Source organism: Anolis sagrei, chromosome 6 (genome assembly GCF_037176765.1).
Source record: "Anolis sagrei isolate rAnoSag1 chromosome 6, rAnoSag1.mat, whole genome shotgun sequence".
In the NCBI taxonomy this organism is placed as follows: Eukaryota; Metazoa; Chordata; class Lepidosauria; order Squamata; family Dactyloidae; genus Anolis; species Anolis sagrei.
The window spans coordinates 11,312,309-11,326,494 of record NC_090026.1 but is presented as its reverse complement, the minus strand read 5'-3'; the positions used below and the strand labels follow the sequence as shown (position 1 = coordinate 11,326,494).

General features: G+C 42.1%; 1 protein-coding gene across 1 annotated transcript in view; it reads left to right on the top strand.

Moving 5' to 3' along the window:
- Positions 1 to 14,186, top strand: part of PFAS (phosphoribosylformylglycinamidine synthase) — a 37,554-nt gene that overhangs the window by 4,882 nt on the left and 18,486 nt on the right. The window contains exons 4-14 of the mRNA XM_060780083.2: positions 3,013 to 3,118; positions 3,687 to 3,873; positions 5,071 to 5,176; positions 6,371 to 6,511; positions 7,441 to 7,565; positions 8,832 to 8,960; positions 9,071 to 9,202; positions 10,716 to 10,844; positions 10,987 to 11,060; positions 12,700 to 12,856; positions 13,071 to 13,132. Of these exons, the coding sequence (XP_060636066.2) occupies positions 3,013 to 3,118; positions 3,687 to 3,873; positions 5,071 to 5,176; positions 6,371 to 6,511; positions 7,441 to 7,565; positions 8,832 to 8,960; positions 9,071 to 9,202; positions 10,716 to 10,844; positions 10,987 to 11,060; positions 12,700 to 12,856; positions 13,071 to 13,132 (1,348 nt within the window). The remainder of the gene's footprint in view (positions 1 to 3,012; positions 3,119 to 3,686; positions 3,874 to 5,070; positions 5,177 to 6,370; positions 6,512 to 7,440; positions 7,566 to 8,831; positions 8,961 to 9,070; positions 9,203 to 10,715; positions 10,845 to 10,986; positions 11,061 to 12,699; positions 12,857 to 13,070; positions 13,133 to 14,186) is intronic.

Sequence of the window (14,186 nt, the reverse complement as noted above, 5' to 3'; positions counted from 1 at the left end):
TAAATAAATATGGGAAGTATAGTTTTAAAAGGTCTCTGCAAAAGAATCCTGGTGCTTAAGTAGATGATAAATCTATTATTCCATAGCATTGAACATAATGTCAAACTATATTCATTGGAAGGCATGACCTTTTAGAGGTCATAACCTTTTGGAAAACCAGGAATCTCCATAGCCATTTTGGAAGTGTGACCCTTTTGGAGATTAATTAGCATTCACACTATTTGGAATAATCAAAACTTTTTGTAAAGTATTATCTTCCTGAGAAGAGTTAAATACTCATTTGAGTGAATCTTCTCCTTAGTGGTAAATATCCACTAGTATCCATACAAGGCCAATTAGGTTTCTCAGTTGTTAGACTGATATACCTGGTTATATCTCTGAACTGTTAGGAACAAAGATATGCTACAGAACAAAATATATAGCAGATCTTCAGAAGTGCTATTTCAGTTGCCCAAAAAACATCTACTCTCCCATAAATTATATTGCCTCTAAATCATGAGTAGTCTTTGTTAAAAGTAATATAGTTGGTTTACTTACAAACTTCATGTATTCAGCGTACAGGTACATTTCTTATTGGCTGAGAGTTTAAACAACCTGTTCTCTAAAGCATTCTGTTTTAGTCTCGTATTTGTTGCATACAGACTAACACTCTCTTCAGTCTAATACATTACTGAACATTGACTCAATACAGACTGACTATACACTGCAGCATGCTGACACTGACTAACTTCTAAACTGTACTGCTTCCGATGTAAAACCCTAAATGGTACTGTACTGATTTCTAAAATGGAGTCTCAGTCTGAATAGTCCCAGATCTGGTCACATGATCTGTAGTCCCTCCCACAACCTGAAGCAACACAGAGTTAAGGGAAAACTGCATACTAAATCATATACATACAATATAGTTTTGTTGTTCATTCGTTCAGTCATTTCCGACTCTTCGTGACTTCATGGACCATCTCACGCCAGAGCTCCCTGTCGGTCGTCACCACCCCCAGCTCCTTCAAGGTCAATCCAGTCACTTCAAGGATACCATCCATCCATCTTGCCCTTGGTCGGTCTCTCTTCCTTTTTCCTTCCATTTTCCCCAGCATCATCGTCTTCTCTAAGCTTTCCTGTCTCCTCATGATGTGGCCAAAGTATTTCATCTTGGCCTCTACTATTCTTCCCTCCAATGAACAGTTAGGCTTTATTTCTTGAAGTATGGACTGGTTGGATCTTCTCGCGGTCCAAGGCACTCTCAGCACTTTCCTCCAACACCACAGTTCAAAAGCATACAATATAGTAAGCAATCAAAAATATATACATATCACATAATCAGTATAGGAGGCTTGAAGAAGGTTGCTATTTCCAACAAAACTATATTCATTTCATAGTGAGTAGATGCATCCCATGTTAAGGATTTACATACATTACAGTTCCGTCTTTGAATTCTTGTGTTGTATCCTGTGATGTTTCCATTAAGTAAAACTATGTTACGACAATTTTTAAAAAAATCTCAGGTGATCACAAAGGAGCGTGAGAGACAATTTTGACACATTGTTGCTCTTTACTGAGTATCTTAGGGTAAGAATAGAACTTTTCAAACTGTGACTCAGAAGTCACTTCTTGTTGGAAAAAGTCATCTCCTTGTTTAAAATTGGTTGAGAGACAGCCAAAATCATTGCAAATTTGTCTTCCACTTTAGAGGGTATCTGGATGCAAAATATGTTTTTTAAATACGGTAAGAAGTTGTAGATGCTCAGGACCAAACTTTCACGCCTGGTTTGGAGACATGGGGCTAATACTGTTCCGTCTTCAGTTAAAACTTAACTATTAAATGCCTGAATACACATATAGTTTGTCTCTAAATCAGGATTGGAAACTCTTGTTTAAACTATGATTACCAGTGCTAAACTGCAGGTTTTGTACATATGTAGGGAATTGACTGCAACTTTGATCACACTTACCCAGTAAAACCAATGGTGAAGGATGATGGGATTTGGAATTACACAAAATATGGAGGGCCACATGTTCCCTAGTCCTGGTGTGAAGGGTTGGACTGACACAACAGATAAAAATATGTATAAATTAAGACTTATGTATTTAGGCAATCCCTCATAGCCCAGCGATGATGGTCCTCCAAGTCTAGTGTCTTGGCAGTGGGTCCGTAGGAGGCTGTGGAGCCCTATTCTTGATCTCCATGTTTTCTCACTGTGAGGACATCGATTTCCAGGTGGAAGGCGGTCCCGGTCAGGGTTGGATTGATGTGCCTTCCTCTTGGCACATTTTTACCTTTCGCCCTCCATTTTGCCTCTTCAAATTCCACAACACTGCTGGTCACAGCTGACCTCCAGTTAGAGCACTCAAGGGCCAGGGCTTCCCAGTTCTCCGTGTCTGTGCCACAGTTTTAAAGGTTGGTTTTAAGCCCATCTTTAAATCTCTTTTCCTGTCCACCAACATTACTTTTCCCATTCTTGAGTTGGGAGTATAGGAACTGCTTTGAGAGATGGTGATGGGGCATTTGAACAATGTGGCCAGTCCAGCGTAGTTTATGGCGTAGGAGCATCACTTTAGTGCTGGTGATCTTTGCTTCTTCCAGCACGCTGACATTTGTCTCCCTGTCTTCCCAAGATATTTGCAGGATTTTTCGGAGCCAATGCTGGTGGAATCATTCCAGGAGTTAAGTGTGACATCTGTAGACAATCTTGGTCTTGCAGGCCTATAGCAGGGTTAAGAGGACAGTAGCATTATAAACAAGCACCTTGGTCTTTCTTCGGATGTCCTGGTCCTCAAATTAAAATAAATTAAGAATCAATGAAGGAAACTGAGGCACAAGTACAAAGAGAGGGGCCACACCAAAACCCCATTAACATGTTTTGGTTATATTGTCCAAACTGAGTCTATGCTTGTTGTGCATGTGTTGACAGTTAAAATGAATTCAATATGAATGTGCCAAAGGCATTGCAGTTCCTATTTAAAATAATAACAACATTAATTAGATATTAGAAGTTGTAATTATTTTTGTTGCAGGCTGAACTTCTCCACTGCAGCTTCGACTAATGCCGTGTCGGTGTGCAAGGCAGCTGGGCTGGAACAGATTGACCGGATTGAATGTTCTCGTCGCTACCTCTTCAAGGTGGGGCTGCATTTCTTTATCTCTACTATCATCGAATTCCTTTCCCCAAAGAGGAGTTCTAGATTTCAGCTTTCCAAATGTTAATAAAGTAAAAGTAAACATTTCCATTGACCCTAAGTCTAGTCATGTCCGACTCTGGGAAGTGATGCTCATCTCCATTTCTAAGTTGAAGAACCGTTGTTGTCCGTAGACACCTCCAAGGTCATGTGGCCAGCATGACTGAAAGGAGTGCCATTACTGTCCTGTCAAAGTGGTATCTATTGATCTACTCACATATGCATGTTTTCAAACTGCTAGTTTGGCAGAAGCTGGGGCTAACAGCAGGTGCTCAGCCCGCTCCCTGGATTCGAACTGCTAACCTTTTGGTCAGCAAGACAGCTGATCCTCTTTGTGATTTCTAGTAGCTTGACTGCCCCAACTTGATCACTACTCTGCTTCCCACTTTATCTCTTTGGAATGTCATCTTAGATCCAATGTTTGATCCTCAGAATTTTTCCCTGCCACACGCATTTGGTCCTTAGGAATGTAGGAATATTATCCCAAGCATTTTTGTGTCTCTCTCTTTCAGTGTGACCAGCCTCCAACGCCATCCCAGGAGGCCACCTTAGTATCTTCACTTTATGACCGGATGACTGAGCAATGCTACCCGGAACCCATCAATAGCTTTGCTGTTGCAACCCGCCCAGAACCTGTGTTTGATGTTGATATCCTTGGAGAAGGGAGAGCTGCCTTGGTCAAGGCAAACAACCAGCTTGGTATGAAAAAGAGTCAAATGAGCACAGTAAACACGACTGGGAATGTTTGGTGGAGGTTGGATACATTTTTGGACTACAGCTCCCAGAAGCCCCCATGCTGGCTAGGGAATTCTGGAATCATTTATCCCCCAAAATAACCCCCCCCCCCCCCGATTAGAGAAGACCATAAGGATACATGGGAAAGGATTTGTTGGTTTGAACAATATGTAACTGGAAATTGGCACTTGGATCATGTAGGGAGGACCTCTTACCAGTCAATGGGTCAAAGTGCAATAGAGCGTGATAGGGTTGGTTTGGCAACGTTCTGGCCATCTTCCAGACTTTTTAAACCCATCTCTCCACCTACTAAAATGGGGTCCAGGGGATCTGGAAGTATTTCTAGGAGAATGTAACTTATGGGGTGTACGGTGCCTTGCCCTTCCTTCCTTCCTTCCTTCCTTCCTCCCTTCCCTTCCCTTCCCTTCCCTTCCCTTCCCTTCCCTTCCCTTCCCTTCCCTTCCCTTCCCTTCCCTTCCCTTCCCTTCCCTTCCCTTCCCTTCCCTTCCCTTCCCTTCCCTTCCCTTCCCTTCCCTTCCCTTCCCTTCCCTTCCCTTCCCTTCCCTTCCCTTCCCTTCCCTTCCCTTCCCTTCCCTCTCTCTGTCCTTTCTTTCTTTCTTTCTTTCTTTCTTTCTTTCTTGTATTTCCATCCCTGTTTCTTTCTCTCAAGGACAGTCCTATCCCATGTCAGTTCTATCATATTCTGCCCCTCTCAGTTTCCTATGGATAATAATAATAATAATTAATAATAATTAATAATTAATAATAATAATATTTATATTCTGCCCTATATCTCTAGAGGGACTCCAAACATAAAAGGCAAACATTCAGTGTCTGAACACAACAACAATACACCCATAGTAACAAAATTTGGCAACCCAACATATAAAAACAAATTATGACTTAACAACTAAAATTAAATAAAAATGCAGCCTGTTATATCAGACATAAGACAAAACATCAAACATTGAAAAGAAGCGTTGATTTCCCAGTTCCTTGGGGGCAAATAGATTGATCATTGCTCTAGATATCTATTGAGCTGGTGGGGTGAGCACGGCACAGATAAGAGATAAGAGACATCTTGACAATGGGTGGGCTGAAGTAGACTGCCAAGAGACAAACTTAAGAAAAATGGGAAAATGTCCTCTCTCTCTAACACAGGTCTGGCCTTTGATTCCTGGGACTTGGATTTTTACACTGCTCTTTTCCAGAAACTTGGCAGAAATCCCACCAGCGTGGAGTGCTTCGATCTAGCCCAGTCAAACAGGTGCCTGCTTTATAGGAGAAGCTTCTATAGTTATTGGGGGCCCTACCACAAGGCAGATGGGGTTTGGAGTCATTGTTAGTGCCATGGCCAAACATTAACAGCTGCCTGCTGGCATGAAAGGGCCAGGGTGCATTCGTGACCTTGGCCGGGATTCAGCACGAGCCTTCGTAAGTGGACTTGCGTGTGCAGGGAATAAAACTGGGGAGTTTTGCAATGTTCACATTCACCTGGGATCTCCTGTGATGTTACAATATATGGGTGTTCATTGCACAATGGTAGAATCATTGTGCATCATTGCTGAACTGGAGTAAATGTTTTACAGGACTCATCTCCACCATCAAATGAAGAGGATTATTCATAGATTTGATTAATATTCTCTCTCTTTAAAAAATCTCTAGGTCCTTCAGAGCAATTGTATGGACAACTTCCACCAGAAGTTGTCCATAGAATTGTGCTTGAGAACTATTATTTGCCTCCAGTTGTGTCAAGCTTGTGACCCTTCAGGTGTTTTGAACTTCAGCTCCCAGAATTCCTGGCTATTGGATAAGCTCATTGGGGCTTTTGAGAGTTGAAGGCCCAAACATCTGGAGGACCACAAGTTTGACAACTGTGCTTTAGACTCTTGAAAGCCACTTCTAGTCAGAGTAGCTAAGCTAGATGGTTTGGGGCTTGTATTATTATTAGTATTGTATTGTATTACAGCATTATGACCAATGTTATATGTACATACCATATATTATAATTATTAGCATAGCACAATATTAGTATTATATGTTACTATTATATGTTGAGACAGTTTTAACTAGTGGATTTTAACATCAGGATAAGTGATTTTAATGCTTTTGTATGTGTATGGTCTAATATGTTTCGGCATTGAATGTTTGCGGTTTATATGTTGTGCTCTGCCCTGAGTCCCCTTCGGGGTGAGAAGGGCGGAATATAAATGCTTTAAATAAATAATAAATAAATATATTGTACTATACCACAATATTATTAGTAATATTACATGTAATATAAAATATTATATTGTATTATTATTAGTATTGTAATACAATATTATGATCACTATCATATGTACATACAATATATTTATTATAATTTATATTATTTATAATTATTATTTATAATTATTAGCATAGTAGTAATATATGGGAGCCTCCTCTGTGCCTGACCCTCATTCTGTGTCTTGGGCAGTGAACACAGCCGGCATTGGTTCTTCAAGGGCCGCCTCTTGTTGGATGGGAAGGAGTTGAAGGAGTCACTCTTTGAGTCCATCATGAAGACGCAGGAGCACAGCAATCCCAACAATGTGGTCAAGTTCTGCGACAACAGCAGGTGGGTGTTAGACCAAGAGCTGCAAAGAGAAGCATTAGAATGAATGCAGTTTGATGCCACTTCAGTTGCAATGGCTGCATGCTTCTTGGGTTCAGATTCTGGTTCTGCAGTGAGCCGTGCAAAGTCATCTTGGGCATGCTACTGCCTTTCAGAGAAAACTCCCTCGCAAATGGGAGGGAAGAAGGTGTGCACCTTGAGCTCTCTGGAGGAGTGGATGGATGTGAAGATCCTGTTGTTGTTGTTCAGTTTTTTCTGACTCTTTGTAACCACATGGACCAGCCCACGCCAGAGCTCCCTGTCAGCCGTCACCACCCCCAGCTCCTTCAGAGTCAAGCTAGTCACTTCAAGGATGCCATCCATCTATCTTGCCCTTGGTCGACACCTCTTCCTCTTTCCTTCTATTTTCCCCAGCATCAATGTCTTCTCTAAGCTTTCCTGTCTCCTCATGATGTGGCCAAAGTACTTCATCTTGGCCTCTACTATTCCCTTCAATGAGCAGTCAGGCTTTATTTCTTGAAGTATGGACTGGTTGGATCTTCTCGCAGTCCAGGGCACTCTCAGCACTTTCCTCCAACACCACAGATCAAAAGCATCTATCTTCCTTTGCTCAGCCTTCCTTCTGGTCCAGCTCTCACATCCGTAGGTGACTATGAGGAATACCACTGTTTTAACTATGTGGATCTTAGTTGCCAGTGTGATGTCTCTACTCTTCACTTATTTATCGAGATTGGTCCTTGCTCTCCTCCCAAGAAGGAAGTGTCTCCTGATTTCCTGGTTGCAGTCTGCATCTGCAGTAATCTTTGCACGTAGAAATACAAAGTCTGTCACTGCCTCCACATTTTCTCCCTCTATTTCCCAGTTGTCAATCATTCTTGTTGTGAAGATTGTAAATCAATGAAATATATTAAGAATTTGCTTTTACTCTTCAGCGCAATCCAGGGCAGGGAAGTTCTTTCATTGTGGCCCAGTGACCCCTCCCGCTCCAGTCCCTTTGAGAAGCGCACCTCCACCCGGCATGTCATTTTCACAGCCGAGACACACAACTTCCCCACTGGTGAGTGAACTAGGTGGTGGTTTTTCAATGTATTTTTATTATTGTGGACAAGAATTCTGCTCAACCCCTGAAACAACATCAACCACTTAGACATTTTGGACTGCAACCCCCATTGGTCCCAGACAGAAAAGTCAAGTGTGTGGGAATGCTGGGAGCTCCCTCTTCTGCATCACTGTCAGACTGGAAGGGAAATTTTAAGGGGCCTAATCCCTGCCTTCCTATGGATTCATTTTTTAGTCTTGTCCCTATCCCTGTAGTATGAAAATCTTGACTATTGGTCAATGGCCCAAAGTCTGGGAATGCAGCCAGGAAGCCAGGGCATAAGGTGAAAATGTGCCAGATAGAAAACCGCTCTTGGGGCAGACAATAGTGAGAGAGACTGCCTGAATAAACCCTTAGAAAAGTTTCCCTTACTTTGCTAAGAGTTAGAAAAAGTTCTGGTTCAGTGGGCATTGTGGGAGGTAAGGTCACAATGAGGGTAGAGCTTGTTTTCTGCTGCTTTAGAGACCAGGATTCAAATTTCATAACAAGAGATTCCACCTAAATATTAAGAAGAACATCTTATCTGTGAGAACTGTTCAGAAGTGGAACATGCTGCCTCAAAGGATAGCGGAGTCTCCTCTGGAGGTTTTTCAGAAGAGTCTGGATGGCCGTCTGTCAATGGGGCTTTGATGATGTTTTCCTGCCAGGCCGACTGAGGTTGGACTGGATGGCCCTTGGGGTCTCTTCCAACTCTGATTCTAGTTCAAGAGAAAACAAAGCTCTAAACTCTGACTTAGTAGGTCCAGATTATTTGACAAGGGTGGGACAAAGGACTCTTGTCTGTTGGAGCTAGGTGTGAATGTTTCAACTGAGCCTGGAGCAATCTTTGCTCCAGGCTCTGCCAGGCCTTCAAATGCTAATCAAGGTGACCAGTTGAAACATTCACACCTACCTCCAACAGACAAGAGTCCTTTGTCCCACCCTGGTCATTACACAGATATATAAACCCTTTTTCCTAGTTCCAACAGACCTCACTACCTCTGAGGATGCTTGCCATAGATGCAGGTGAAACGTCAGGAGAAAATGCCTCTAGAACATGGCCCGAAAAAACCTACAACAACCCAGTGATTCCGGCCATGAAAGCCTTTGACAATACATTGTTGTTATTGTTATTAGTTGTGGCTGAAAATTAAACATGCATTGTCTCCAAACTCAGCAAGCTACAAAGGGAGAACAATGGGCCCTATTTGTGATGCCTGTGTTGCTTTTGGATTATCTTTCCAGGCGTTGCCCCTTTCAGTGGTGCCACCACAGGGACCGGCGGGCGGATTCGAGATGTGCAATGCACAGGGCGCGGAGCCCATGTGATTGCCGGCACGGCTGGCTACAGCTTTGGCAATCTCCACATCCCAGGTTAGTAGCAGTAACTTGGAATATGAAGCAAGGTCTCCCTGATTCCGCTTCAGCCCTGGAACCACTAAGTTGTGCTATTTCTCTCACCTGTTCCTCACTCTTGGTTGCAGGATACTCATTACCATGGGAGGATTCATCCTTCCCTTATCCTGGCAACTTTGCCCGACCTGTGGAGGTGGCCATTGGAGCCAGTGATGGTGCTTCTGACTATGGAAACAAATTTGGAGAACCTGTGTTGGCAGGTGAGCATGACAAAAGAAAATAGAGTAAGGCCACCTTTGCAACTGTGTTGGATATATTTACGGCCACAACATGTTTATTTGATAGGTTTGCCATAAGTGGGAAATGACTTGGAGGAACATATAATAATAACAAATCTCCTATCTATTGATCTATCTATCTATCTATCTATCTATCTATCTATCTATCTATTCACATATAATAGAAGTGAAAATGAAAATATGTATGTGTGTATGTGGCTGGGGTGTCCACTTACACAGATAGACTCCCACTTCCACAAATAGCTATAACTCCCACTACTTAGGAGACATCAATGACCCTCCCTCCAATGACATTGCAAGTTATAATGCCATAAACATGTCCAAGGGCCCTGCCGACATGTCTTCCACAAACACCATACTGCCCACCACTCAAGTGAAGGCTTTAATTCAGTCAATGTCATCCTAGATTTTGTTTTTCCTCCACCACAGGCATCCCAGTGTTTCTTACTCTCTCCATTGGCATGGAATTTGCATGATCCTGCCCACTGAGTCTCCCTTAACCCTTTCCTATTCTTTTCTATGGCAAACAGCAAATGAAGGAATTGATCAGCAACTGAATGTACTAGAGAGGTTTGGGGAGAATTCATCATGATTTATAGGAGTTGTAGGTACTGGGATGTATAGTTCACCTGTAATCAATGAGCACTCTGAACTCCACCAGTGATGGATCTGGAACTAACTTGGCACACAGAACTCCCATGACAAAAAAGTACTGGAGGTCTTTGGGGAAAATTCACCTTCATTTGGGGGAGTTGTAGTTCACCTACATCCAGAGACCACTGTGAACCCAAACACTGATGGATCTGAACCCAACTTGGCACACAGACCTGATATGCTGAAATTTGATTACTGGGGAGATTTGGGGGCAACTGACCTTCCTTTTTGGGAGTTGTAGTTCACCCACAACCAGAGAAACTGTGACCTCCACTGATGATGGACGTGGACCAAACTTGGCACGCAAAACCCCAGTGACTAGCTCAGCCTACTGGAGGGGTTTGAGGGGACTGACTCACCATAGTGGGAGTTGTAGTTTACCCTACAGCTAGAGAGCACACTGAATCCCACCCATAATGCATCTAGAGCAAACTACATAACAAACATTAAGTACTGATGGGAGTTGTAGTTCACCCACAACCTTATGCATTGCCGGGTACCCAAGATACATATGTAAGAAGAACATATCACAGGGACAGAAAGTTAGGAGAAATCTTCTGAACGGGCACAGACAGCAAACAGGCAGGGGTATTAACCCTTCCCTATGTTATCCAAAGCTTATATATATGTAGATGTATCTGGAGTTACACTTGAAAAATGTACCTGCTCTGATTTATATGCAAATTCAGCTTAAGAACAAACCTAGAGAACCTATCTTGTTGGTAACTTGGGGACTGCCTGTATTGTTGAGGTATATAAAAACAATATTTGAAAACAAAAAGGAACCTCACTTATCAGTTGTCCACATTCTTTGGCCCAGGCTTTGCACGTTCTTTTGGGATGCGTCTGGCGGATGGCGAGCGGCATGAGTGGATCAAACCCATCATGTTCAGCGGAGGCATTGGGGCAATGGAGGATAGCCATGTGCGCAAGGAAGTCCCACAGCCAGGTAATGATTGTTACTTTTAAGTTCAAAGGCTTTGGGTTTTCCCCTTCTCCACCCCTGTTTCTGAGATTTTATCCATCATAGTCTTCGTATTTCTAAGAACCCATCAAAACCCTACAATGGCAAAGCTAATTCTGATTTGCAGGTATGGATGTAGTAAAAGTTGGAGGCCCTGTCTACCGGATTGGTGTTGGGGGAGGAGCTGCTTCTTCCATCCAGGTAAGCCAAAGGATCCTCTTCTTTCTCTACTCTTCATCTTTGAAGGTCGATATATCATCTATCTTTCTGCTGCCAGTTTGCTACCGGGCACAATTCAAAGTGCTGGCTTTAGCCTATAAAGCCCTAAACGGTTCTGGCCCAACTTACCTGTCTGAACGCATCTCCCCTTATGAACCATCTAGTACTTTAAGATCATCTGGGAAGGCCCTGCTCTCAATCCCACCCTCATCACAAGTACGGTTGGCGGGGATGAGAGAGGGGCCTTCTCTGTGGTGGCCCCTCGGCTATGGAACGCTCTCCCTAGGGAGATTATGGCTCACCAACTCTTAACATTTCAAAGACAAGTTAAGACATGGTTATATGAGCAAGCGTTTACAAATGCAGAGTAACTAACATAGGAAATAGAATCACTCGACATTGGAACTTGGACAACGTTATTTGACTAGGAGATGCTGATGATAATTATGTTTGTTTTTATTGCTTCTATTGTGGTTTTATACTTTTTAATGTTCAATTTGTATTTTGTTGTTATGTGTACTGACTTGTTGTAAACCGCCTTGAGTTTAAATAAAATAAATAAATAAGGGAGCATTGATACAATAGAATTAATGCAGTTTGACACCACTTTAACTGCTATGACATTCTGGGAGTTGTAGTTTTCCAAGGCGCCAAAGAATGTTGGTGCCTCACTAAACTACAGCTTCTGCATTTCTATAACATTGCACCATGGCAGTTAAAGTGGTATCAGATTTCATTGATTCTATAATGACTAGGACAGTTTTAAATGGTGTGTTTTAATATTTTGATAAATGTTTTTAATGTTTATGTATGTGTATATGGATTTGTCTCCCGGCATTAAATGTTTGCCATATATATGCTGTTCTCTGCCCTGAGTCCCCTTCGGGGTGAGAAGGGCGGAATATAAATGTTTTGAATAAATGAATAAATAAATAAATAAATAATATGGATTCACCCTAAAGCTGGGGAGGACAGTAGCTGATTTCTTCCATATTACTTGGACTGTGAATTGCTGTGCATGTCAACCTAGACTTATTGTTATCAGAAGTTCTGGACCCAACTTCCCCCCATTCCAGCTTTAAGAATAACAGTTAAAGCAGATCATCAAAAGCTCAGATTAAAGCCTATCTTAGATTTACCACTGTACTGATATGGAAACCACTAACGCCATTATCTTAGGGTAAATAATTTTGGATACTTTGGAGTTGTGGGCTTGTAACAACAAGTTGTTCCGCTTTGCTAGGCTCTTCCTAGCCTTTCTTAAAGGAGTTGCCATCCCATGTGGTGCAGTGGGTTAAAGCCCTGTGCCGGCAGGACTGAAGACCGACAGGTCGCAGGTTCGAATCCGGGGAGAGGTGGATGAGCTCCCTCTATCAGCTCCAGCTCCTCATGCAGGGACATGAGAGAAGCCTCCCACAAGGATGATAAAACATCAAAATCATCCGGCATCCCCTGGGCAATGTCCTTGCAGACAGCCAATTCTCTCACAACAGGAGCAACTTGCAGTTTCTCAGGTCGCTTCTGACACAACCAAAAAAAATAAATAAATCCCATGACAAAGCCATGGCTCTTTATTGTGAAGCCTTTCATCCCTCCCAACAATTTCTCTGTCCGTGGACAGGTGCAAGGTGATAATGCCAGTGAGCTGGACTTTGGGGCAGTGCAGCGTGGCGATGCTGAGATGGAGCAGAAGATGAACCGGGTCTTGCGAGGCTGTGTGGAGAGTGGCGAGGACAATCCCATTTGCAGCTTGCATGACCAGGGTGCTGGAGGCAATGGTGAGAGAGATGGCTGGTGGAGAGCTCTGAGATACGACAGTTGAGCAATACATTCTCCTTTGGAGAACTTGCCTATAGATCTGTGTGCAGTATGACTTGTACCAAGCGCATAACTGGTGATGGAAATGTCAAACAATGCTGATAGGTCAATGCTATAAAGATTTTGGAAGTGTACTTGGAGGTCTTTGCAAATGTATTTTCTTTTCTATTGTAGGGAATGTTCTGAAAGAGCTGAGTGAACCGGCTGGAGCTGTGATCTATTCAAGCCGTTTCCAGGTCAGTGCTCTGAAATAACTTCTCTCCAACCCAGTGGTGATGAATTGGGCTACAGGGCACAATTGAAAGTGCTGGCTTTAGCCTATAAAGCCCTAAACGATTCCAACCCAGCTTATCTATCCAAATGCATCTCCCCCTATGAACCTTCCAGGATGCTGAGATCATCTGAGGAGGCCCTGCTCTCGATCCTGCCTGCTTCACAGGCATGTCTGGCGGGGATGAGAGACAGGGCCTTCTCAGTTGTAGCCCCTCAGCTGTGGAACTCCCTGCCTAGGGATATTAGATCGGCCCCCTCCCTCCTGACCTTTCGAAAAAGAGTGAAAACCTGGCTCTTTGAGCAAGCATTTGGAACTTCAGCATGACCAGATAAACTCAAATTGGAATATGAACTAGGAACAGCTAAGACGATGGAACGGTTGAGGATTTGAACAACAAGACATAGTTTTTATAATTTTTATCATTTTTTATGGTTTTTAAATATATCGTAATGTGATTTTTTTTTTTTTGGCTTTTAACCAATGTATGTACTGTATATACTTGAGTATAAGCCTAGTTTTTCAGTCCTTTTTTTAGGCTGAAAAAGTCTCCCCCGGCTTATACTCAAGGTTATTTATTATTTTACTTTGTTGTTGTTATTATTATTATTATATTTATCATTTTATTATTGTTGTTATTATATTTATTATTTTACCCTGTTATTATTATTGTTAGATTCATTATTTTACTTATTATTATTATTATTATTATTATTTTACTCTATTATTATTGGGAGGATATGTAAGCATATTTACATTGAAGAAGGTTAGAATAATGGTTTAATCATAGTTGGACAGCTTTATCTTGAATTACAGTTTTATGTAAATATTCAAAAACATTTAACTTAGTGATGCCTAAATTAATATAATTTTATTGGTATCTATTTTTATTTTGAAATTTACTAGTAGCTGCTGCATTTCCCACCCTTGGCTTATACTCGAGTCAATACATTTTCCCAGTTTTTTGTGGTAAAGTTAGGTGCCTCGGCTTCTATTCGGGTTGGCTTATAGTTGAGTAT